Source organism: Brachyhypopomus gauderio, chromosome 4 (genome assembly GCF_052324685.1).
Source record: "Brachyhypopomus gauderio isolate BG-103 chromosome 4, BGAUD_0.2, whole genome shotgun sequence".
Classification (NCBI taxonomy): domain Eukaryota; kingdom Metazoa; phylum Chordata; class Actinopteri; order Gymnotiformes; family Hypopomidae; genus Brachyhypopomus; species Brachyhypopomus gauderio.
Window position 1 is genome coordinate 15,772,670 of NC_135214.1, and position 24,936 is coordinate 15,797,605.

General features: G+C 42.5%; 3 protein-coding genes across 8 annotated transcripts in view; 1 reads left to right on the top strand and 2 right to left on the bottom strand.

Annotated features, from left to right (window-relative positions):
* Nucleotide 1: 1 nt before the first annotated feature.
* tmprss3a (transmembrane serine protease 3a) lies at nucleotides 2-9,821 on the bottom strand. Its single transcript, XM_077002596.1, has 13 exons — nucleotides 9,318-9,821; nucleotides 9,006-9,225; nucleotides 8,798-8,914; nucleotides 8,186-8,299; nucleotides 7,796-7,919; nucleotides 7,334-7,462; nucleotides 6,550-6,596; nucleotides 6,099-6,264; nucleotides 5,638-5,807; nucleotides 5,325-5,420; nucleotides 4,787-4,929; nucleotides 4,383-4,535; nucleotides 2-537 (listed from the first exon to the last, which is right to left on the bottom strand). Exons 1-13 carry the CDS (start codon nucleotides 9,414-9,416, stop codon nucleotides 466-468), a joined length of 1,650 nt encoding a protein of 549 aa, XP_076858711.1. The 5' UTR covers nucleotides 9,417-9,821; the 3' UTR covers nucleotides 2-465.
* Nucleotides 9,822-10,258: 437 nt separating this feature from the next.
* On the bottom strand, nucleotides 10,259-12,597 carry LOC143512370 (fibroblast growth factor 4A-like). The gene is made up of 4 exons (XM_077002604.1): nucleotides 11,919-12,597; nucleotides 11,071-11,205; nucleotides 10,749-10,852; nucleotides 10,259-10,616 (listed from the first exon to the last, which is right to left on the bottom strand). Exons 1-4 carry the CDS (start codon nucleotides 12,070-12,072, stop codon nucleotides 10,419-10,421), a joined length of 591 nt encoding a protein of 196 aa, XP_076858719.1. The 5' UTR covers nucleotides 12,073-12,597; the 3' UTR covers nucleotides 10,259-10,418.
* Nucleotides 12,598-13,647: 1,050 nt separating this feature from the next.
* pdxka (pyridoxal (pyridoxine, vitamin B6) kinase a) overlaps nucleotides 13,648-24,936 on the top strand; it is a 36,256-nt gene continuing 24,967 nt past the window's right edge. For 2 of the 6 annotated variants that reach the window (XR_013130447.1, XM_077002598.1), the window contains exons 1-7: nucleotides 13,648-14,044; nucleotides 14,297-14,329; nucleotides 15,719-15,869; nucleotides 16,814-16,897; nucleotides 17,191-17,225; nucleotides 17,682-17,767; nucleotides 18,317-18,362. Coding sequence is in view for 5 of the 6 variants with exons in the window: in XM_077002598.1 (XP_076858713.1) it covers nucleotides 13,964-14,044; nucleotides 14,297-14,329; nucleotides 15,719-15,869; nucleotides 16,814-16,897; nucleotides 17,191-17,225; nucleotides 17,682-17,767; nucleotides 18,317-18,362 (516 nt within the window). In the remaining variant the exon portion in view is untranslated. Of the gene's footprint in view, nucleotides 14,045-14,296; nucleotides 14,352-15,718; nucleotides 15,870-16,813; nucleotides 16,898-17,190; nucleotides 17,226-17,681; nucleotides 17,768-18,316; nucleotides 18,363-24,936 lie in introns of all 6 variants that reach the window. The other 4 variants (XM_077002600.1, XM_077002599.1, XM_077002602.1 and 1 more) reach the window with 4 other exon arrangements.

Here is a 24,936-nt window from a genome sequence, read left to right on the forward strand (position 1 = left end):
TTCAAAAATGTTCTGTGTTCTGAAGACCTTGAAGGTTTCGTAGTGTTATGTAAAAAAGAAATGTCAGGGCTTCACCTGAGTGACGCTCACTGCAGACAGCTCTCTCTTCTATTAAGATAAAAATGCTCGATTTATTCTAATAGCACTCTGGCTGAATTTCAGACAGATCTTGAATAAAACGACCCGATGCATATTGAAGAATTTCTGCAGTTAATCTGGGCACGTGATCCCTGAAGACGTAGACCTGATTTCAGGAAACGGGAAGCTCCAGCACTGACCTCTCGCACCACCACAGATCTTCATTCTTGGTCCCTAAGGGTCCTGCACATTTTAGTGCTTTCTCTTCTCCAATACGTTCAGTTTCTAATCATCATCTGTCTTCATTCTGGTCAATGCCTGGAGCTTCAAAGCACCTGGGAAAGCTGCGTTCAAATAGCAAACTGCTTCCTAATTTTTTGATTGATATCATCTCAAGTCATCTTGTATGCTGTCTGATCTGTTTGAGCCGACTGGTGAGAAGACCAGTGTTTCTTCTCTCTGCAGGAAAAATAAATTGTGTTATAAAATAATTATAGAACAATAACTGATTATCATAACTACATTAATTAGGGTGACCAGATGTCCTCTTTTACTCGAGCTTACATAGAATTTCTAGAAGCACGTAGTTTGCAAAATATTCCCGCTCTCCCCGGTTCTGTACCCCTCCCCTGGTTTTACAATTTCAAATCCCCGTGGTGTTCTCTTTTTCACCTTCTCAGATCTGGTCACCCTACATTAATACAGTTGTGATCAAATTTATTCAACCCCCACTGAAATAAAGTGTTTTGGCCAGTTTGACATTGATTTTGATCATTTCAGTCATCTTATTTACAATTATATCAAAGAGGCACTTATAAATTAGACAAACATAACATAATATTTATGATGGAATAACCACAAATGTCTTTACTGTGCTCACATCATTATCAGTTTTATTCAACCCCCTAGTGACATTATTTTTTAGTACTTAGTACAACATCCTTTTCCAGTTATGACAGCTTTCAAGCGTGAAGCATAGCTTGACACAAGTGTCTTGCAGCGACCTATGGGTATCTTAGCCCATTCTTCATGGGCAAAAGCCTCCAGTTCAGTCACATTCTTAGGCTTGCGCACTGCAACTGCCTTCTTTAGGTCCCACCAGAGGTTCTCAATTGGATTTAAGTCTGGTGATTGCGATGGCCACTCTAGAATGTTCCAGCCTTTCATGTTCAACCATGCTCTAGTGGACTTGGATGTGTGCTTCGGATCATTGTCCTGTTGGAAGGTCCAACATCTCCCAAGCCGCAGGTTTGTGACTGACTCCATCACATTTTCCTCCAAGATCTCCTGGTACTGAAGGGAATTCATGGTACCCTGCACACGTTGAAGCTTTCCTGTACCATTAGAAGCAAAACAGCCCCAAAGCATAATTGACCCCCCGCCATGCTTCACAGTAGGCAAGGTGTTCTTTTGTTCATAAGCCTGGTTCTTCCTTCTCCAAACATAGCGCTGGTCCATTGTCCCAAACAGTTCTAATTTAGTTTCATCTGACCACAGTACACTGTTCCAAAACCTTTGTGGCTTGTCCACATGACCTTTGGCATACTGCAGTCGACTTTTCTTGTTCTTTGGAGTCAGCAAGGGGGTGCGTCTGGGCGTTCTGGCATGGAGGTCTTCGTTATGCAGTGCGCGCCTTATTGTCTGAGCTGAAACTTCAGTGCCCACATCTGACAGGTCTTTTTTCAGTTCCTTAGCAGTCACGCGGGGATTTTTCTCCACATTACGCTTCAGGTAGCGCACAGCAGTCGCGGTCAGGATCTTCTTTCTGCCACGACCAGGTAACGTTTCCACTGTGCCCTTTAACTTGAACTTGCGAATGATACTTCCGATAGTGTCTCTTGGAATATTTAACAACTTCGCAATCTTTTTATATCCATTGCCATTCTTGTGAAGAGCAATAACCTCTTCTCTTGTCTTCTGGGACCATTCTCTTGCCTTCACCATGCTTGGAAACACACCAGTAGATGTCTAGAAGGAGCTGAGTATCACAGTCCTTTTAAATCTGCCTAATTGGTGCTTATCATGCTTGATTGCTGCTCGTTGACATCCACAGATGTTTTCAATACCTGATGGAAAACACTGGAATGAACCTCTGTTCTTAGGAGTGGTAGTCGTAAAGGGGTTGAATAATTGTGTCAATGAAGAAATCACAAAAAGGCCATTTAATACTTTATGACAAAAAAAATTGATGCTATCTTAGTTGCATTTAGTTCTTTAACAAGTCCTTGTAAGATTTCATTATGAACACAATTACAAATGTGCACTGAATTCCATAAAACCCTTCGCAGCATTGGGGGTTGAATAAATTTGATCACAACTGTAAACTGTTAGTGTGTCACTGTTGCTAATGAACATTGCAGTTCACATTATAGCATTATAGTACATGGAGAGTGAGTCTTGTTTCCGTATTGTATGCAAAGTGAATTTTTAATGCAACCCACTATTACACTGAACTATTGCAGAATGTCAGCTTTTATGATCTAATGCTTTTTTTACAAATACACTACTCAAAAAAATAAAGGGAACACTTAAACAACACAATATAACTCCAAGTCAACCACACTTCTGTGAAACCAACCTGTTCAGTTAGGAAGCAACACTGATTGTGAATCAATTTCACCTGCTGTTGTGCAAATGGTATAGACAACAAGTAGAAAAGAGAGGCAATTAGCAAGACCCCCCCCTATAAAGGAGTGGTTCTGCAGGTGGGGACCACAGACCACTTCTCAGTACCTATGCTTTCTGGCTGATGTTTTGGTCACTTTTGAATGTTGGTGGTCCTTTCGTGGTAGCATGAGACGGACTCTACAACCCACACAAGTGGCTCAGGTAGTGCAGCTCATACAGGATGGCACATCAATGCGAGCTGTGGCAAGAAGGTTTGCTGTGTCTGTCAGTGTAGTGTCCAGAGGCTGGAGGCGCTACCAGGAGATAGGCCAGTACACCAGGAGACGTGGAGGAGGCTGTAGGAGGGCAACAACCCAGCAGCAGGACCGCTACCTCCGCCTTTGTGCAAGGAGGAACAGGAGGAGCACTGCCAGAGCCCTGCAAAATGACCTCCAGCAGGCCACAAATGTGCATGTGTCTGCACAAACGGTTAGAAACCGACGTCCACAGATGGGGGTTGTGCTCACAGCCCAACACCATGCAGGACGCTTGGCATTTGCCAGAGAACACCAGGATTGGCAAATTCGCCACTGGCGCCTTGGGCTCTTCACAGATGAAAGCAGGTTCACACTGAGCACATGTGACAGACGTGACAGAGTCTGGAGACACCGTGGAGAGCGATCTGCTGCCTGCAACATCCTTCAGCATGACCGGTTTGGCAATGGGTCAGTAATGATGTGGGGTGGCATTTCTTTGGAGGGCCGCACAGCCCTCCATGTGCTTACCAGAGGTAGCCTGACTGCCATTAGGTACCGAGATGAGATCCTCAGACCCCTTGTGAGACCATATGCTGGTGCGGTTGGCCCTGGGTTCCTCCTAATGCAGGACAATGCTAGACCTCATGTGGCTGGAGTGTGTCAGCAGTTCCTGCAAGATGAAGGCATTGAAGCTATGGACTGGCCTGCCCGTTCCCCAGACCTGAATCCGATTGAGCACATCTGGGACATCATGTCTCGCTCCATCCACCAACGTCACGTTGCACCACAGACTGTCCAGGAGTTGGCGGATGCTTTAGTCCAGGTCTGGGAGGAGATCCCTCCGGAAACCATCCGCCACCTCATCAGGAGCATGCCCAGGCGTTGTAGGGAGGTCATACAGGTACGTGGAGGCCACACACAATACTGAGCCTCATTTTGACTTGTTTTAAGGACATTACATCAAAGTGGGATTAGCCTGTAGTGTGTTTTTCCACTTTAATTATGTGTGTGGCTCCAAATCCAGGCCTCCATTGGTTAATAAATTTGATTTCCATTGATGATTTTTGTGTGATTTTGTTGTCGGCACATTCAAATTTGTACAGAACAAAGTATTCAATGAGAATATTTCATTCATTCAGATCTAGGATGTGTTATTTGAGTGTTCCCTTTATTTTTTTGAGCAGTGTATATACTGTACTTATATGTACTCTCACTAGCCACCTTAGTAGGAACACCTGTACACCTGCTCATTCAAATGTTTGTCCAGTCAGGGTTCAAGAGCTTCAGGTCATTTATATTGGACATAAGAAGAAAAATTGCTCTGCTTACGCGTACATTCGAATCCATTAGAGTGACTGTTCTAAGCTTCGGTGGCATGTCATGTCAGCCCCTCTTGGCTCAGTGACCTGTTATAAACGTTCACCACCAGGTGGTGCTAACCTCCATTTGCTTATGTATCCACGTGAGGGCACGCGTGATACGCGTGTACACGCCCGGTTTGTTCATCTCGGCGCAGCCCAGACCCCAGCTCGTGGCTCCCACCAGTTTCCACACGGAGGTGGTCTCGCAGGCCAAGGGCCCGCCGCTGTCCCCCTGACAAACATCCAGTACAGCAGAAACAGCTGTGTCAATATGGACACTTCAAGGGTTTTCAATTTAAAATGCCGCTTGAGTTTAAACTGGCTGTCCCAAATTTTCTCAAGTTATTTTTACATTTCAGCAGGAAATATTTCACAAACATGAACATGTAGGGAAGGAAATATGAACATGTAGGGTCAGTTTTGGTTAGCTATTACAGCATATGACATTTCTCTTTTCTACCCTAATGTGCTGAGGGGAGACACCTGGCAGGAGTCGATTCCTCCCTCCAGGTATCCAGCGCAGATCATTCCGGGGGAGATGAAGCCCTGGTAAACCTCTGGCTGGCTGCAGGCCTTGGCGGAGATGAGCGGCACTCGTGCAGAATGCAGATACACGCTCCCTTCTCCTGGGGCACAGCACACACCGCACGGCATTGTGGGTTCAGCTCGGGTTCAACGCCTTGTGCGTTCAACTCGTTTCAGGCCCGGTTACTTCTTCTTGGACCCAGTTAGGTTAAAGTTGAAATGCAGTGGAACATTCCACAGTCTACTTTAGCACAGGGCAAATCACTCTTAAAGTAACGCAAAAAATAAGTCTAGTGTGTAGTATAGTGTTTATATTCTATTAAGCCTATATATACACCAGTCTCTAGTTTTGTTAGATTTATTAGTCACTCTCAAATGACTCTCAACACACTCAAATTATATTTTGCCAAACTGGAATGCTATTGACAGTTCTATTCTACAGAAGCATTTGCACACCCACATGAACACAGCCCGTCTCTGGCTGTGATGGACTCACCTCCATCCTGAGTGGCACCCCAGCCTGAAATCCAGCACATCATCCCATCCTCAAACTCCTCACCAAAGTTGGGTAGACAGATGGGCTCCACGTAGCCTGAGGAGCAGGAGCACAGGGGCCATGAAACATGGACAATTTCCATTTTAAAAGCTCCAAGCAGTAACCCAAACATGCACTCCAACCCATGGAAGACCGGAGCACAGAGGAGCTGTGGAAATACATTAAATATACTTAGATTAGGTCAAGAGACTTGTTGACAGATCTTCAGAGTGGTGTCTCTAGATTAGTGTCTAAGAGTGGCGAATGGGATTACCGTTGAAAGTAAGTGGCTGCATCAGTTTCATCAGAGCGATGTCATAGTCCAGACCTTGAGGCCGGTATTTCCTGTGATAAATAATCTTCTCCACAGAGTGGTATTTGGCCTCAGTGACTGGCTGCTCTGTCAGCCCCACCAGAACCTTCCAGAGGTTGGGGAATGAGAACCTGAAAGGGGAAGATGCTACGGCTCCAGCACACAGGGAATTCAGCATGTATCTCTTTGTGAGAAAGGTTGCATACATGGGCTCATGAGCATGTGTGCATATGTGTGTGTGTGTGTGTGTGTGTGTGTGTGTGTGTGTATGTGTGTGAATATATCCTCACCCATATACACAGCATGCATATGTGTGTGTGTGTGTGTGTGTGGGTGTGTATGAATGCTCACTCAGGCGGTGTGCATATGGGTGTGTGTGTGTGTGTGTGTGTGTGTGTGTGTGTGTGTGAATGCTGCCTCACCCATATACACAGTGTGCAGCTGTTAATATCCACCATGGTGTTACAATGGACCCTCCACAAAGGTGCTGGTACTGGAAGTGGAGGCTGACCTGCCAGGGGAACTCGCCCTCTCGAGACAGGTTCCCCCCAACTATACGAGTGCTAAACTGAGGTCTAGATCCACATTCTTCAACACACACACACACACACACACACACACACGCACACATTCATAGAAAGTTGGTGAGCTTCCCCCCCTAATACTGCAGCTTACTAACACCATTGTTATATGAGTCTTTGCTCAGTGTTTGAGATCATAATCCTTCTGCTGGCAACTAGATTCAGTGAAGGTTAGACAAAATACCTTGAGGTTTATTGCTCACATCTGTCTGATATAGTGCATTTTTACATGCTGGGAAAATATAATTCATAGAATTTATAGAAGTGGTATTTCTTTTTTTGTCATGCTTACCTAGGCACTTCAGTGTAATGACTTTCTCTGAGTTGCATTCAGTTTTACTGGAAAGAGAATGAGAAACCTGCCTTATAATAGTATCTCTTAACTTGTGGTTATGTAAGGTTAATTAATGAATGTATCTATTTAAAATTATGTAGTCAGTAAAATATAACCTGTATAAACTGTTACAAAGATCTTTCACTGTAGAACCAATGCAAAAGACAAAAACTACAAAAAATTCCCGTATTTTAATGAGGTCAAACCCAAGCACACTGAGACTGTGAGCTAATGAATTCCAACAGAGCAGCACAGTCAGTTAATTAATGATCCATGCTTTAGGTTTTAGAACAAAGGGCACACAAATTTCTCCCAGAATGGACCTCTATGCGCATGTGTGTGTGTGTGTGTGTGTGTGTGTGTGTGTGTGTGTGTGTGTGTGTGTGTGCATGCTTGAGAGGCAAGGTAAATGTTCATGGAGAGAGTGCAATACTGGCTTTATTTCATGATGTAAGTTCAGAAAAAGTAAGAGCACCTAGCATTTGAAGGTGGAGGAAATAGGACTGCTCTCTAAACCTCTATTACAGTCTTATAGCTATTCTGTTTTTATTATTATGAACAGATCATCTGCATTGAAAAATCTTAAGATGAAAAACTGAACAACAATAGTAGTCCATGTATGTTAGGTAAAGGTTTCTCCAGTGATTCCAGACTTTTTTCTGTGATATCTTGACCATCATCGTCATCATCATCAACAACAACATTATAGTCATACAACAAGTACACAAATATGATTTCAAACCTCAGATCAGCTGCACTGTGTATCTTGATGGCGTACAGGGCACTCAGATGACTCAGGTTCATTGAAACTAAGTTATTCTGAAGGTCCTGTTCAATGGCGGAGAGAGGAGTGGACCCAAATCCCACATAGCTAAGAGAGGCAGAGGATGACACAGCGTGTTAGCCTGCATGTGGAAATATTATTTCTAGAGCAAAATTACTAAAGAAAAACAGAAGAGGCATCATATTCGGGATGCTGGTGCTGTACAAGTTAGCAGGCTTTGAAAGCCGAGCTTGTGGACTCTGCTTCCCTGGTGCTCTGACAGACACAAGGGAATTTCACAGTTACACAACATCGGTGCGTCCATTAGAAGTGTCACTTATCTCTTCCCATACCGGGAGATGTTGAGTTTCTAAAATAATACATTCAAGGTCAAGAACAACACCTTCCACCAACCCCTCTGCCACATAGCAAAGGTCTTACCTGGAGTATCCTAACTGTTTGCAGGCAGACAAACCCAGGACTTGGTCCCAGTGGTCCGAGCACACGGACCTCCAGACTCCCTCAGTCAGCACCTGAAGCACGGAACTCTTCCCACTCACACGCACTATGCACACAACAGGAAAGGCCCGTCAGAATGGAGAAATACCGCTTTTTGGATTAGCTTTGAGTTATTTCACATGGTGAGGCCCATGATCCAGCTTTACATATGGCTAATGGGGGAATGAGTGTGCTTCATCTGGTTTGTGCGGTTGTGTGTGTGTGTGTGTGTGTGTGTGTGTGTGTGTGTGTGTGTGTGTGTGTGTGTGTGTGTGTGTGTGTGTGTGTGTGTGTGTGTGTGTGTGTGTGTATATGTGTGTGCAGTACACGCACCACAGCTAAGCTCGTCCTCCCCATTCTCACAGTCTGTGTTCCCGTCACACCTGGCAGAGATGCTGATACAACCAGATGTTCCACACTGGAATTTTCCCATGCAGCTCAAGCCTACTGTAGAGCAGGACAACAAGCATTGACCTGTGTGTGTGTGTGTGTGTGTGTGTGTGTGTGTGTGTGTGTGTGTGTGTGTGTGTGTGTGTGTGTGTGTGTGTATTAGAACTCCAAATATGACCATGCTCTAAGACACCGTACTGAACTCATGACAAGCTTGACTGTTAAGTGATGAGTTTAGCCCGATGTATTGGAAAATTCAGCAATCCTGAACTTGATAGTTTCATATCATACAAATGGTTTCAGAGAGCATGAGGTTATTTTAAAATTTATTTTCTGCAATCAATATATCACTAAACTGATAATATCTATATGACACCAAAGAGCTGAATCCGACTCGGTGGGCCTCACAATGTGCAATATAATCATGGCTGTTAATTATTCACACCAGTTGGAGGCCCTATGTGTCTGGACCAGGTCATGTGACTGTACCAGATCATGTGACTGTACCAGGTCACGGCAGATAGCGGGCAGCGAGCCACCCATCTACCCACTCACCTCCCAGGCCGATGGTGATCACAAGAATGACGGCGAATGCCACACTTGCACTGATCACATAATCAACCCTGCATGTGAACATGTGGCTTCTCAGGATCTTCTCTGCTGTTAGATCATCTTTAGGTGATAGAGAGCAGAAAATATTTTTTTTTTTACTGATGTAATTAAATGACAGAGCCATCCCTAGATTCGTTGTGTTATCTTTTACCTGCAAGGAAAGGCTGAACATTTGTAATGGGCATCACTGGACCAGGCTGGGCTGGGTCACTGCTGGGGTCTCCTGTTTGACAGCTTTCTGTCATCTTAGTGTCTGGTTGACTGGCACTCTCTTCTGCTGCCAGGCTGCTGATGTCGTAAGCTTGGTGGTCTTCATCTCCCACCATTACAATTTCTGTTCTTGCAGGACTTGCCTGTTCTGCCTCTGCGGCCTGTGGAGAGATTCCCATGGGACTCCTGCAAACCAAGCATCTAAAACGCATCCAGCATGAAGGAGAATGGCCTCATCTGTTCACATGCTTACCTGGGTAGGTGTGGCTTCAGGATCTCTTCCAGCAGGTGAATCCTCCACACCTTCACTCATGATCCTGGCTACGGCCTCGGGTGTCTCGGAGTAATCCATGATGGCCTTCACAAAGACCTCACTAAAATCATTGTTACTACAACCAAATGCGATTAAAGGTGGAGCAGGAAGGAACTGAATTAAGCAGAGACAAATCTGTGAAAGATGAGATGTTTGAACGGAGTAGTGTTACGCAGTTCATTATTCATTCAGACAATATTCCCCTGAGTTTGATAACCACACTACCCATAAAATGATCCTATCCACTGGAGTACAAGGGTGGAGATGGCTTACGCTTTACTTCACAACCACTAATACAAAATGATAATGGAGAAACACCATAACAATTACAATTTTAGTTGTAGGTACTTACCCAGAAGAGCTAAAGTATCCTCATTCTTTGTTTATTCCCATGTGTGCTAAGAGCTCTGTGCCTTCTGAAATAGTCAGACATCTTTCTCTATCTCTCCCTCACTCTCCTTCTCTCTCTCTTGCTCAGGTACTGTGGGATACCTAAGGAGGGGTGTGCTGAGAAGCTTATGGCACTCTAACAGAGATCAGGTGACCTCGGCGTCTCCCTGGATACATGATCAGGTTTCAGGACCTATGTACCTTCACAAAGGTAGTGGGGCATTGGGGTATGTGGAAAGAATAACGCTAAGATGGACTACGAATGAGTAATAAACAAAAGAAGGATTATAAATAATTGATAAATAAATAATCAGCGCTAACAATGTATTGTAAAATTACATACATTTTTTTATTAGGATAGACCATTACAAATACAAATATATGTATTAAACAATGTCATACACTTTATTTAATAAATACAAAATCTAAAAATAAATAACAAAAGCATATTTACATATATATCTGCATCAACGATGTAGAGTACATGTATGTGTATGAGTCTTTGTTCCAGAAAACAAGAATCTTTGTGTGCAGAATTCAAATATTCATTCTATCAAAGTCCATGTTTCAATGTTCAAATGTTCAATTGTTTTTCCCAATAACAGACGTGGCACTGGTACACTGGCAGTCCTGCTAGTCCAACTAGTCCAGCTAGTCCGAGTGCTGGTGTTTAGCCATGCGTGGCAGGAAGTGGGTGCAGGCCTTCCGCGGGTCCACCGTACCGCCCCTCTTCAGTCTGCCTCGGCGGGACATGGCCAGGTACAAGCCCGGGTGAGCTGCAGACGAGTAGGTGGTGTAGTGGTTCTCCTCCAGACGCTCCTTGAACAGGCAGTCGGATGAAAACTCCTTCTGCAGGTAAGAAATGGGTCAGATGTTCACTTTGTTTTATATGTAAACCACAGGAATAAGAGCAGCTGGTGTCTCCGTGTAAACACACGACAGCCCTGGGGGGGCATACACTTCACTGTTAGTGCTCCTCACCGTTCCATGTGCGATTCCTTCTTTGTTCATGCATAAATACAGTCTGCTCTCTGTGCCTCGTATGCCCACTACGCCGGGCTTCATTGCAAACACACCCAACCAACCTGAGACAGAGCAAGAGAGTGTGATAAATTCTTATATAGTCAGATGAGAAGAAAAAAGCATCAGCAGAGCATCTCTGATCTCCAAAAGCACAATCTTAAATGGCTAAAGACTAGCAGACGTCTCCACTTGCTAATATGAGACCAATCAGTGATTAGTCAGTCTCAGTTCTTTTAACCACTTGAGTTCCATTTGCTCAAATGAGATATGTAAAACTTACTGTACTTAGTTGGCTCATGAACACCCCCCACAGTCCCATTGGTTAGGATCTGCAGGTGGTAACCAATCCCAACACGGCAATACAGAAGCTGATTCATGCCATGTCTTGTGACTGGACCAGTATGTGACCCAGCTGCTGAGAGATTAAAGATGATGAATATTCAGCAGGCGCGTGCGCACGCGCACACACACACACACACACACACACACACACACACACACACACACACACACACAAGTGTTTTGAGTATAACATTCATCACAGTTATTGTTTCACGAAACTATAAAAACTAAAATAATGGCTGATCAGTTGTGTCTTATCTAGTAAAATCATTAGAGTGACTAAAATACTTAAATTAGATTTTGACAAGATTTAGAATTGAATTGACACTGACATCCATTCATTATTATTTAGAACTGTATTGTTTGGAGTGTCAGTCCTGTCTTTTTTTCCCTTTTTTTCCATTTAGGTCAAAACTAATTTGTTATCACCTAATAATTTGTTATCACCTTGCTAATGCAAAGCTATAGAGAAACACAAATCAAACACCATTTGCTATCAGTAAATGACTCGAGGAAAGCGTCATAAGCATGTCCTTGGGTCTCTGATTATTAGAAGCCAAATACATATTACATGGTGAAGTTTTAATTCTGTGCTATGATGTTGCAGACAATAATCACCTGTTAACTGCTTCCTGTGCACACCTGCTGCTATAGACCCACAGGGTGGTGCCTTCTATTCAACATCACTGAATTTGTTTATATCACACCCACCTGTTACATGTGTGCTCATTACAGGGGTGTGTTTGAATATATTCTTATCATGAACCAAACCAGCCACACCTTTACCTTTCAGCGTCAGTTGTTTGACTGACAGTAGCCACATGTTTCTCAGTCGATTCACCTCATCCAGCACGAGGCGTTTGTCCGCATCCGCCCTGTCAAACTTCACAGGGCCACACAGCAGCAGGGCTAAACACCAGAGTGTACACCGTAAATCCATGACAGCAGCATCAGTTGTGCATTAACACACACTGCTCCCCGGTGGACCACCATGCTATGCTTCCGACTACAGCGCCCAGGATGTCAGCGGCATCGTGGCCACAGAGACCTCTGACTCCGTCCTGTGGAAGCAGAGCTCTTTGATCTTGACATGATCCAGAGAAGAACGCGGCCGAACCGTGAACAGGGTCAGTGTACCAGTGCTCTCTCTATCCTGCTCACTCTGCATCTGGCCAACCGGTTTTATATCTTCTGTCACTGTGATGTGTGGCTCAAGTACATTCCGAACAGAATCACGGTACAAATGTGGCCACGCAGATAGACGTTTACGTATGATCGTGCACCACTGACTGTGAGTTCTCTGCTGTATCTCGCTAACACGGGCTGTTGACACAAACAAACCATGATTTGTTATCTAAATCATTACTGAGAGCACTAGCTATGCCACTATAACTCATCTGTGGAACAGTTCTAGAGAAAGTTCTGGATTGTCTTGTGTGTGTGTGTGTGTGTGTGTGTGTGTGTGTGTGTGTGTGTGTGTGTGTGTGTGTGTGTGTGTTTGTCTATGTGTTTGTGAATGAGAAACAGAAAGATTCAAGTTTATACCATCATCTATATTTTAATTGAACTGTACTGAATGTAAGATTTAATTGAATTAAATGTATCAATAAAGTTAATTTACAATTAAAAATGATTAAGACTGGAAGTCTTAATCCTGAAAGTTTATCTTGTTTAATTTAATTTCTTCATTTGTTGAAATAGGTCGAATCGAATCACTATGCCATTATAAGCAAATATCTCAATTACACCTACATAGACAAAAAGCGTGAGTTGCTATAGTTTTAGTTTTTTAGTCTCTCGCGGCATTAAATCACATCACATATGGATCAGTACAGTAAGGACCGTTTGTTTACTAGTCCCCATGAACACACGCAGTGTCTGAAATTTGATAAATGAAATATGACTCATATGACTTGGTAAATGCAAAATGGCTTGTTGTCCCTGTGGCAATTCGGGACGTTTAGTGTGGTTGGTGCTGCATGATTACGTTGCACATCTGAACCCCCTTGTGTTAGTCTTATGTTCAAGACATCGCCATCATTAAATGTTAGTTGTTTTCCTGAATCATGTGGCAAATGAGAGCACACAACGGACACGGACCTCATTGTGGTTACACGTTAGGCTCAAAGATAAATATATTCCTCAGCGATTTCTGTTGTTACTGTTAGACTTTTTATTGCTGTTGCCTGTACTGCCTTATCTAAAGTGAAAAAAATTATGACTGTAAGCAATAGGGTTTCAAAGTGCAACTTCAAAGTAATAGTATTCCAGCTATCTTAAAAACCAGTTTGCTTATATTTTATGTGCATTTGGAATCGCAGTTGTAGTAATTCGTATAATTTTGAAGCGGTTTGTCCATTATCATAAACCCGATGTGACTTTAAAACAAACACTTTCATCTCTTGCTTACAAAAGCACACCGGTTACACAGTCAATAGTAAAAGTAAAAAAAATACAGGAATTCGACCTTATAGGCGGAGCTGCGGACTCGCGGCTGCTGATTGGTTGAGAGGACCGTCCCCTCTTTAGCGCGTGCTAGTGTTGTAGCAAATTTGGTCAAATATTATGCACGTGAAACCCGTGGGCGAAGGCAAACGGGCTCCCAAACGAATCGCCGGACGGTTAATTCGTCCTAACTGTTGTTGCGAGGGTTGTTTGCGTTTGTGTGTTGTTATTGCATTGTTTGATCGCACTTTTGCTTGTTGTACGGGCTCATGCCTTACAGAATGAGTTCTGTCTGACGTCGCTCTGTCGTGCAACCGACCAAAGTCGTACACCCGGATATTTGACAACGTGTGCAGGGCGGTTTCATCGGTTATAATCTGCTCATCATGGACTGTCGAGTACTGTCCATTCAAAGCCATGTTGTCAGGGGATATGTTGGAAACAAGTCGGCCACGTTTCCTCTTCAGGTAAGGAAATAAGTTCCAGAAAAACTAAGATTTGTGTAACAGCATCGGGGACTTAATTGACTGGTCTGCAAATTTGTTAACTTTTTTCAGCTTTTTGATAATTTTGAAAGTCAGTAAAATGCCGAGGGCATTTCTTCTTTAAAATTCCGTGTTTGCATTTTGTCCAGTTTGGTGTTTACTGTTTATATTATAAACTTGCATGCATGTATGGTACTGAGCATGATGGAATGAGACGTGTGTTTCCTGTTACAGGTTCTGGGCTTTGAAGTGGACTCCATAAATTCGGTACAGTTCTCCAATCACACGGGTAACTGTCAGTAAATAACGTTTTTCGATTTATCCAGCACTGATGGTTGCAATAGAGGTGGTTTCATTTTCAATTGGGTGATCTCCACGCCCTCCACACAATATTTAAAGTGTTATTCAGATATGCCAGGGTTGCCCTTTCAGAGATTAGATGTAATCTCCTCACTTACAATTGATTCTTTAATTCATTGCATTAATTTCCTTTTTAAAAAAATTAATTGCCTTTAAAAAAATATGTACACAGTTACAACACAACCGTTTGGAGACACTTTGTGATTTAACTGTTAAGTACATAAAAAACAGAACAATAAATGGTTCCCCTGTTAAATGAGGCAGCACCTCACTCATCACAGTGACGTGGCTCTAGGACAGAGAGAGTTTGGGGACTGTTCTGCATATCTACGAGTTAATGCCCTGTCCATTCTGTCCTGCTCTGAGAAGCTTTACAACTTGAAACTGTTTGTAGTTTAGTTAGGCATGGAAGGCTTTTATTCAGAACTTCTTGTGTCTGTAGTCACTGGACTAAAGGGGGTTGTGTGAGGAGCAGTCTGAGGCCCCCCCCTGCTCTGTGGGCCCACAGCGCGTCCAGCAGGGCCTGGTTTTCCATGTTCTGTATTTCTCAAATCGACCACAATGTGTCCTCCTTTGCCCTCGCACACATTCTAGTCCCTCTTTCTTCTGCTTTTCTCCCTTTGTTTTTATGTTCTCATTCCCACGCTCACTCCCTCCAACCCTCTCTCCCACTCTCCATCACTCTCTCTCTCTCTAACTCTCGTCTCTGCGCCTGTGATCTGGGCAATGTGCCAGAGGGTCTGAGGGCATTTACCCATCTGTGCAATTAGAACACACACACTAGTGATTACTAGGGGGCTGTGGTGCACACATGCCCAGAGCGGTGAGCAGCCCTAGCCCGGCGCCCGGGGAGCATTTGGGGTTAAGTGCCTTGCTCAAGGGCACCTCAGTCATGGCCTCAGGTCTGGGAATCGAACCCACAACCCTCTGGTCACAAGAACAATTCCCTACCACAGGACCATGACTGCCCATTTTTATTCTTTTTGGACAGATTATCTCACTCCTCTGCTGTGAGGCGACGTTTGTTCTGGCATGAGGTGCTGCAGCATTTTCAAATTCCTTTGCCGATGTCAAGGTCACATGCTCACACCCAAACTTCCACAGAAGCTCTAATGTTCAGCAGCTGAATCTCTGCTACCGCTCCTGTGTAACTTGCAGCGTGCCCTTATTCCCATTTCAAAACTGTAGTTTAGCAATCTCCCATTCCAGAATTTCACATGCACGCTAGTGTGGCCTGCCTTGGGAAGCCATTGGTTGACTCCTGTCCGTCCGTCTGCGTTTGTTTGTTTGTTTTAGGTTATGAGCACTGGAAAGGCCAGGTGCTTACTGCAGATGAGCTTCACGTCCTTTATGAGGGCATCAAACTCAACAAAGTCAGCCAGTATGACTACGTACTTACAGGTACTAGAACTCATGAGTAAGAGGACACCCCTCCTATTGCTAACAGGTGTGTGAAGTCACACAGACACAGCAATGCATTTGCCACAGACCAGCAATGGCAGTAGAATGGTTAATTCACAAGAGCTCAGTGACTCTAAACATGGTACAGTTATAGCAGTTTACTACAACTCAAGTTTGTGAAATTGCGCACAAACCTAAGATGACCACACCCACTACAAAGCATTAAAGTGCAAGGCATGCACTTGAGCAGTGGAAGTGTGTTCTTGGGGGTAAAGAATTATGTTTCGCTCTGTGGCAGATGGACAAATGACTGTTGCTGGGAGAGTTCTAGTTGGAATGTGGGAGGGATAATGGTCTTTCACTGATTTTCAATGTTTGGACCAGGCCCCTTACTTCTAGTGAAGTGTAATGTTACAGCATTCAAATACATTTTAGACAATAACATGCCTCCTCTTCCCATTCCAGCATGTCTGTGCCCCTATGCTCACATGAGATGTTTGAGATGTGTGGTAGCTTGTGCAGAGTCCTACCATTGAACACACTGATCACAAGCCAGGACATCCAGCATCAGGGTCTGATTTCACAATGGCCTTTTTGGCCCAATGGGCAAAGATTTTCTCAGACGCACTCCAGAATATTACTGAAGGCCTTTCCAGAAGAGTGCAGCCTGTTGCTGTCACTAAAAGATAGGTGGTGCCATATTAATGCCCATGGTTTTAGAATGGCATGTCCACCAATCTCATATAGGTATGATGGTTGGGTGTCCTTTTGACCATATAGTGTATATTGTTAATGAAAGCTTTAAAAGTTATTGTAAGTTCTTGTTCTAATGGTTCTTGTCACTTACCTTAAACATATACAGCTTTATTAAAATGCATGGCAATTTATAAACATTGGTCTTTAAGTGTTCAGACGGCTGACTATAAATACCTGACTTTTAGCACAATTAGTCCTTAATTCCTCAATTGTTTCTGCTTCTTGTCTAATTAGGGTACACCAGGGATGTGTCTTTCCTGGAGATGGTGGTGAACATTTTGCAGGAACTGAAGATAATCAACCCCAGCCTTGTATATGGTAGAGTCACAGTTTTCTGCATTCTCTGAAGCAGCAATGACTGAATCCTGTCCTGTAGATGAGGTGGACGGTCAAAATGTGCTTTTAAAAAAGTCAGACTAGGTATAGTTATTTGATGCTTTTTATTTGCTCTTGTCCAGATTTCAAGGACATGTTGTTCACCTGTTGTGATTAATCTTATCTAGCTTGGACTGTCTTTTTTTTATCTTAAGCAATTATATACATGTATTGTGACACTGATGTAGAGACATGATGACTGTTAAATTAATGTATACACATTCCTTTTCTTCTAGTGTGTGATCCAGTACTGGGTGATAATGGGGCAATGGTGAGTAACCTTTCACACATATATATTCATTTGATTGAATCTATTGGGTTGTAGCCTATGGATGAAGTGCATTTTGGGATGATATTGCAGGCCAACACTAAAACTAATGTGATACACCAGCCACAAAATTGTTACAGTTGAGTCATGCATAGCACTAAAAAGTGATTTATGTGAAATGTTCCCTGTGTGCAAGTAAGAATTGTTAAAATGATATAGTGTAAGAGTCTGCAGACTCCGTCATACCTTTCAGCTAGAATATATATAAATTTTCAGTTAGATTCAGATTCTCTGTGACTGAAGCGTTTATGTTCTTAGCCTCTTTGTTCTGCAGGCCTTGGGAACACACGTGTGGGGTGTGTTTTTGCACAGCTGCACTGTTCGGGCTGGGTGGGGTACTCCATGCTGGGATTAAGGTCTCCAATGGCATGTCATTCTTTCCCTCTGCACTGTTTCCAGTATGTCCCAGAAGACCTGCTGCCTGTTTACAGGGACAAAGTCGTGCCAGTTGCTGACATCATTACTCCCAACCAGTTTGAGGCCGAGTGGGTGCACTTACCTTCCTACATTCTATGTCTAGACCTTCATAAATTGAAGTCCTGACAAATATACAGAAGTTGAAAGATCTACAAATGTGAAAACTCATTAGAAATTGTTTATAGTTGTTGTTTTAGTTATAGGTATAGTAAGCCCTTTTCTTTGCAAATATCATAAACACTTTAATCGTGTTTATGTATTTCTGCACATAAGGCTAATAACCTATATAAAATAATTAGTCCTGTGTGCACAATTTAAGTAAGTGTTTTACACGTGTCCTTTCTCATTTGTAAAATGAGTAATAGAACATTTTGTTGTTGCAAAGTGTAATATAAACTTTGCAAATGATTTTAAGTTTTATGTCAAAGGTTACCCACATATTTATGTGTCTGAGTAGATTTGGGATCTTAAGGCCATAGTGTAATAATTTCAGTCTGAATCAGGAATAGCCAGGGGAATAAAGGATGAAACACAACCATGTGGTTGTGGAAGGTGGAGCTGTATTTTCTAGTAACATTTTTTTTCCTCATTAACTGCTGCTTGTTTGTGTCTGAAAGGCTTCTGACGGGAAAAAAGATTAGCACAGAGAAAGATGCAATTGAGGTGAGTCCCCACAGCCTCAAGCCTGGTTTATACTTTCGCGAGCGACCGTAGCGTGCGGCTCCGCCCACCTCGCGCGACCCTGCACGAGCGGTCTAGGCGTTTATACTTTCGCGAGCGTCACTGCAGTGTGCCTTGTGACTACCCGATCCGTACACCCTGCCCGATCCGTACCGAGCATGCGCAAGAAAATGTGCACATGCGCGTTGCGATTGGCCCAGGCACGTATCGGGCAGATATTTTGCGCATGCGTTAACACTTTACGACACTACTAGATGCGAAGTAGTGAACGGAGTCTGTGATCGTACGAGAAGCATTGTAATAAAAAAATGAAGGATTTCAGATTTTATGGCGAGTTAAAGGAGTATATCTCCCACGGTTTATTCAAATCGACTTGTGATAAAAATATGCGACATGAAATTCGTCGTGTATCTGAAAACTTTATAGTTGAAAGTAAGTTAAATTCAAACCATGTTCCTAAGTTAACTGTCCTGTCGTGGAATATAAAGTTCTTATAAATATATTTATAAAGAACAATGGTGGAACGTTTTCTTTTTATGTTTAGATAACCGAATGTTTTACATCGGACCAAACAAAAATTATATGCGTTTGGTTATGTTGACTGAAGAGGAAAAGAGGTCTGCTCTGATCGAGTGTCATAATAACCTTGGCACCGGTGTTACCATCATGGTGTACGAGGCACTAGAGACAGGGTTATTGCCGGTTACTTTTGGCCTACCTTTTGTTTGGTCCGATGTAAAATATTCGGTTATCTAAACATAAAAAGAAAACGTTCCACCATAGTTATTAACTTTATATTCCACGACAGCACCGACTGTTAACCTAGGAATATGGTTTGAATTTAACTTACCTTTAACTATAAAGTTTTCAGATTCGCGTCGCATATTTTTGTCACAAGTCGGTTTGAATAGCTCCTTTATACTCCTTTAACTCGCCATAAAATCTGGAATCCTTCATTATTTTATTACAACACTTCCTGCACCCCAAACCAATGTTCTCCCCAATGTAACCAATGTATAAATCTATATTATATTATAATGTATGTGTATGTATGTATTAATCCGCAGTTACAATTATAATAAATATAATTTATTATTATTTCTATTATTATTTAATTGTTATTATTACTACTATTATTTTTAACTGTTTACAAAGGTGTTGTAAAATGTAACGGTAGTGTCGTAAAGTGTTAACGCATGTGCAAATATCTGCCCGATACGTGCCTGGGCCAATCGCAACGCGCATGCGCACATTTTCTCGCACATGCTCGGTACGGATCGGGCAGGGTGTACGGATCGGGTAGTCACATGCCTCTTATGGCGCATTTCCACTAGGGCCTACTTGGCGCGGTATGGTTCGATTCGCGACGGTTTGTGAGTGTTTCCATTAGTACCAGGTCCCAGTTAGCCGGCCCCTTCGGGTACTATTTTCATACCGACTCGCTCGAGGTTCTAACCGTTCCAAAGCAGTACAGTTCTGTGACGTGGAGGAACAGCATGACACTGATTGGCCAGGGAGTGTCGTCATAGGATGCGTCAGGAGAGCGACTCCTCCGCTATGCTATGGACTCCTCAGCCATTTTTAAAACCCAAGGAGCGAAGTCTGTTCCCTGGTCAAACGCCGAGGTACAAACCTTTCTGTTAATAATCAGCGATCAAAAAATCCAGGACGAACTGGACGGGGCCACTAGAAATGTAAAGGTTTTTAGCGCGGTTTCCGCGCTAATGGCCACTCATGGCTACCAGCGGTCCGTTCAGCAGTGCCGGTCGGTCCAAGCTAAAAAACCTTAACGCGATTACCGGGCGGTGAAGGACCATAACGGACGCAGCTGAGCAAACCGCAAAGGTTCCAGCAAATGGATGTCATATACGGTCACCGGCCAGCCAGTAACGGAAGAGAAAACGTGCTGGACAGACACGGCAGTGTTGGTGCTGGAGGCCACAGAGAATGGTGAGTGTATTGTGATTTCAGTTTTACTACTAGGCTCGTAAAAGATGTAATATGAACGCATCTATTGTAAACGCAGGAATTTAGAGCTGTGTTTGTAGTTAATGTTACCACCACAGTTACTACTGTACAATAGCTAGCTCTTAGCCTTGCTAGTTGCTAGTTAGCTGTTGCCATAAACAAAGCATGAGCAGCGATGACACATTTTGTGCAGTTACGCTATATTGTTGTTTCTTTCACGGGAATGCTTGTGTTTAATATTTGTTATTTTTTACGTTCAAGATTCCCCTTCCACTGACGAGGCGAGCGGAGTTGGCGGAAAATGTTTCCTTCAACTGGGCTTTCCTCGGGGTGCTTGGCGAACTTGTGAACACCATGCGAGACAGACGCCAGTAAAAGCACACAAAATGTTGCTTGTAGTACTATAAATATTTATTTCATATAAAGCTATACGTTATTTTTAGGTAATTTGCTTTTTCCACTTTTTTAAACTATAACTATATTATTTACATATGTTGTACTTTAAATATCTATATTTCATAATAAAGTTTGATTTCATTTGATTGTATGACTGATGCTTTTTATGCAGGGTGTGTTCAGCCTGTTTGAGTAATACCAAATTATTATCAATAATTAGAGCAACCACATACAATAATGAAGATAAAGATAAATAAGATACAATAATGCTATGTGTTGAGGGGCATCGACCGGTGTTGTGGTCGCATACAAATGATGTCACGACACTACAACCCGCGCGCCAACAGCGACTCCACCCACATTGTGGTGGTCCACCATTGTAATGGAAACACAACGCGACCGTACCGTCCCGTTGCGAATCGATCCGTATTGAACCGTACCGCGCCAAGCAGGCTCTAGTGGAAATGCGCCATTAAAGCCTGGTTGGGGGTCCGCGCGGCGAAAATGACGTAATCGCTGTGGCTCCGCCCGTGCGCGTGCACCTCTCGAATTTTGTAAAGCCTGGTTTAAGCCTGGTTTATACTTTCGCGAGTGACTGTAGCGCGCGGCTCCGCCCACCTCGTTTCGGAGAACACTGCAGCGACGCTCGCGACGTTCGCGAAAGTATAAACGCCTACACTGCTCGCGCAGGGTCGCGCGCGGTGGGCGGAGCCGCGCGCTACGGTCGCTCGCGAAAGTATAAATGAATCGAAATAATTAGCTTTTTTATCACATTATTTAATTGTTGTTTATTTTCAAACCGCCCAATCTTAACGTCTTCACGTTCTTATGTTTCGTCCTGGAACTACGAGAGGTTCGTATTTGTTAACGTATCGTTTCGGACAACACTGCAAAGCCATATTTACGTCATGCTCTCTCTTGCTTGTTCTCTCTGTCTCCCTGTCCCTGTCTGCCTCCTCCCTCTTAAGCCTGGTTTAAGCCTGGCTTATACTTTCGCGAGCGACCGTAGCGCGCGACCCTGCGCGAGCGGTGTAGGCGTTTATACTTTCGCGAACGTCGCGAGCGTCGCTGCAGTGTTCTCCGAAACTATAGGTGGCGATAGGTGGCAGTGGAGAATAAAAAACCCATGCAAAACCGGCGAAAGAACATTTTTACCTGACCAGAGACCGTATATATACACATCAGGCATCAAACGTAATTATGGCTTTGCGGTGTTGTCCGAAACGATACGTTAACAAATACGAGCCTCTTGTAATTCCAGGATGAAACATGAGAGAACGTGAAGACGTTAGACGTCTGGGCGTTTTGAAAATAAACAACCATTAAATAATGTGATAAAAAAGCGAATTATTTCGATTCATTTCGAGTATATGTATAAATATTTAACTTAATTAAGTTTAAGGTGCTGGGAAATATTGAAATGGACCTTGAAAGTGACGTACAAGTGCTTTAATTCCACCTTGTAAAGGTGTATGAACCTGGATGAATTCTGGATGTGAATTGTGATTGGCTGTCAGTAGGGTCCGGTTCATGTTTATTTTTTTCGCGATATCAACGCATTTAGGCAGCTGGATGCTCCAAATACTATGAATTATGGTAAAACAAATAACCAGCTAGCTAGTTAACCTAGCTAGCTAGTTATTTATAAGTCTGACGTTTGCATTGTTTATGTGGTTTGTTAGCTAGCTAGCTAAGTTGGCTATTTGTATTACACAAAATAAAACTGCCTCAGCAATGCACTTGGCATGTAGCTAGCAATACACGATTAAAGCAGAGGGATAAATGGTTCAATACAGGTACTAGATATGTTGCAGATATCTTATGGAGTCAAATTAGGGTCTTTAATGGTGACGAAAAAATAATATCGCAAATATAAGATTAGCATTTTGCATTTTACGTTCCTAATTTGTTTCTGCAATACTTTCCCTCTTTTGCGTTTCTTTCTTTTCTTTGCGTTTCACATTTTATGTTGCTGCTTTTGTTTTGCAATACTTTCTCCCTTTTGCGTTTCTTTCTTTTGTTTGCCCTTTCGCTCTTGGCCACGCCTCTTTCCCCGCCCCCACACAGAGGGTAAAACCGGAGCAAAGAAAAGAGAGAAGCGCAAAAAAAAATTATGAACGTAAAATGCGAGACGCAAAGAAAAGCAGTGACGCGCAAACAAAAGAAAGAAACGCAAAAGGGAGAAAGTATTGCAGAAACAAATTAGGAACGTAAAATGCAAAATGCTAATCTTATATTTGCGATATTATTTTTTTTTCGTCACCATTAAAGTCCCTAATTTGACTTCATAATATCTTCCCATAATTTGGAAGAAATGGGAAATGTTGTCAGGGTGAATTCTGCAGAAAGTGCAATTCGCTTCCATGTCCTTTATAAACCATTGTTAAAAATGTTTTTGATGGATAAACTGTAAATTATTTTAAAATATACTTTCACTTTATGTATGATATATATTTTGCTGGCAAGGTCCAGATCTCTTTCCAGTCGAGGTTGTTAAAGATGGTGTTCCAATAGATTCATATGGATTAGATACACCATCTTTCTGAAACAGTGAGCATATATACTGATTACTATTGTGTGATGTAGAGAAACATATTTTCCCTATTTCAAGATTGGTTGGGTCGATGGGTAATAATGTTGGATCATGTCCTGGTGTACTTTTAAATAGCATACTCACTCCAGCATGTATAGCATTTTATAACTAATTCATCAAAAGCAATTGCAACATTGAATTTAATTAATAAACCTTAGTTACTAAATATTTACTAAATTCTTGATTTGTCAGTAGAGAGCCATTTGAGTTAAATAACTGTTGTACCAAGAGTATATTGTGAAACCATAGATGGTAAAATAAAAATTTGTTTCTATATACAATGTATTTGTTGTTGCAATCTCTAGGTGAATAATTATCAAAACAATTTTGGATTTTTAAATTTTCAGGTTGGTCTTTTTTTCATTATATCATTCAGGCCATGCCATATATGACCTATGTTGCTATAACTCAAACCATGTAAACCAACTCTGAAAGCAAGGGGGCAGTCCCCCTGCTTATATACAATCCTAAACACCATTCAGCAGTTCTAGCAAGCAGGTTATCTTAAGCACAGCATGTTCCAAAACATGGGCGCCCAACAGGCTACTTTGTCTCACGTATGTGTATCTCCTAATATGGACTTCCCTAGAGTTAGCGGAAGAAACTGATGTATCAGTTGAACACAGAGAAAGCTAAATGACCCAAGTATAGTAGACTAGTGAGTACCAGTTAACGGTGCTCTTACCCTTCGCACTCTCCCTGACCTGGATCACAGTATAGCACAAATGCATAATATTAACTAAACATAAGTACATGATTACACTGAAACACACTACTTCATTATTGTAGTCCTTCTGCTTAATCAGAACGACATGTACTAAATCATAATGTTCATAATGATCTCTTGTAATCTAAATGACGTGACCTAATCAAGAATGACATAATTTCTGTCACAGTGATCAACTCCTAATTTCAAATGCTGTCATGGATTGAGGTTCCTGTGATGTGCTCCAAGTGTGGTTCAAATTGACCTGTCGGGGACGCTACTGTACACAAAAACCTCTAAAATCATCAAAACTAATGCTGCAATCCTGTCATGCAGAATACAGAGAAGTAATGAATCTTGTATGATTCAGACCAATGAGCCAAATAACTTTGTAATTACATCTTATAACAAAAAGTATACTGCCTGACCAGGAATGAACATTTTATTTCACTAAAATTTCTTTTCATCGCTGTAATATCTGTATGGTAGTACTTTGGCTCCAGCTACTGGCCAAATACTGGAACCTACTGAAAAGCATTGCTTACATGAAACACCTTGCAAACACATACACACAAAGCTAATCTCAGCATGTGATTTAGTTATATGATCTGAATCATTTTTTGCTAATACATTTAGCCACATTTTGATTTTTTGTAGATTTAGTGCCTCATCTGAGATAAAAAAAAAAACTTCATACATTCATATCTGTGACGCTCGAGATATGAAGCACGACGAACGTCAACTGTGCAACACTGAACGTTTAATGAACACAAACAAACACGTGAAGCTCCGTGCGGAGTGCAAACAGACAACACACCTCTCACACAGGCACGAAACTTTAGACAAAGACGAGCACAAGACACTGCGCGAACGCACATTAAATAGGTGAATAA

Excerpts from the sequence above, each read along its gene's own strand:
- tmprss3a (XM_077002596.1), bottom strand. The coding sequence starts at position 9,416 with ATGGATTACTCCGAGACACCCGAGGCCGTAGCCAGGATCATGAGTGAA. Across the intron at positions 8,915-9,005 it reads TGTTCAGCCTTTCCTTGCAG|ATGATCTAACAGCAGAGAAG; the intron begins GTAAAAGATAAC and ends TATCACCTAAAG. Across the intron at positions 6,597-7,333 it reads CACAGTGCAGCTGATCTGAG|TAAAACTGAATGCAACTCAG; the intron begins GTTTGAAATCAT and ends TTCTCTTTCCAG.
- LOC143512370 (XM_077002604.1), bottom strand. The coding sequence starts at position 12,072 with ATGGATTTACGGTGTACACTCTGGTGTTTAGCCCTGCTGCTGTGTGGC. Across the intron at positions 11,206-11,918 it reads CAAACAACTGACGCTGAAAG|CAGCTGGGTCACATACTGGT; the intron begins GTAAAGGTGTGG and ends TTAATCTCTCAG. Across the intron at positions 10,617-10,748 it reads AAGGAATCGCACATGGAACG|AAGGAGTTTTCATCCGACTG; the intron begins GTGAGGAGCACT and ends TCTTACCTGCAG.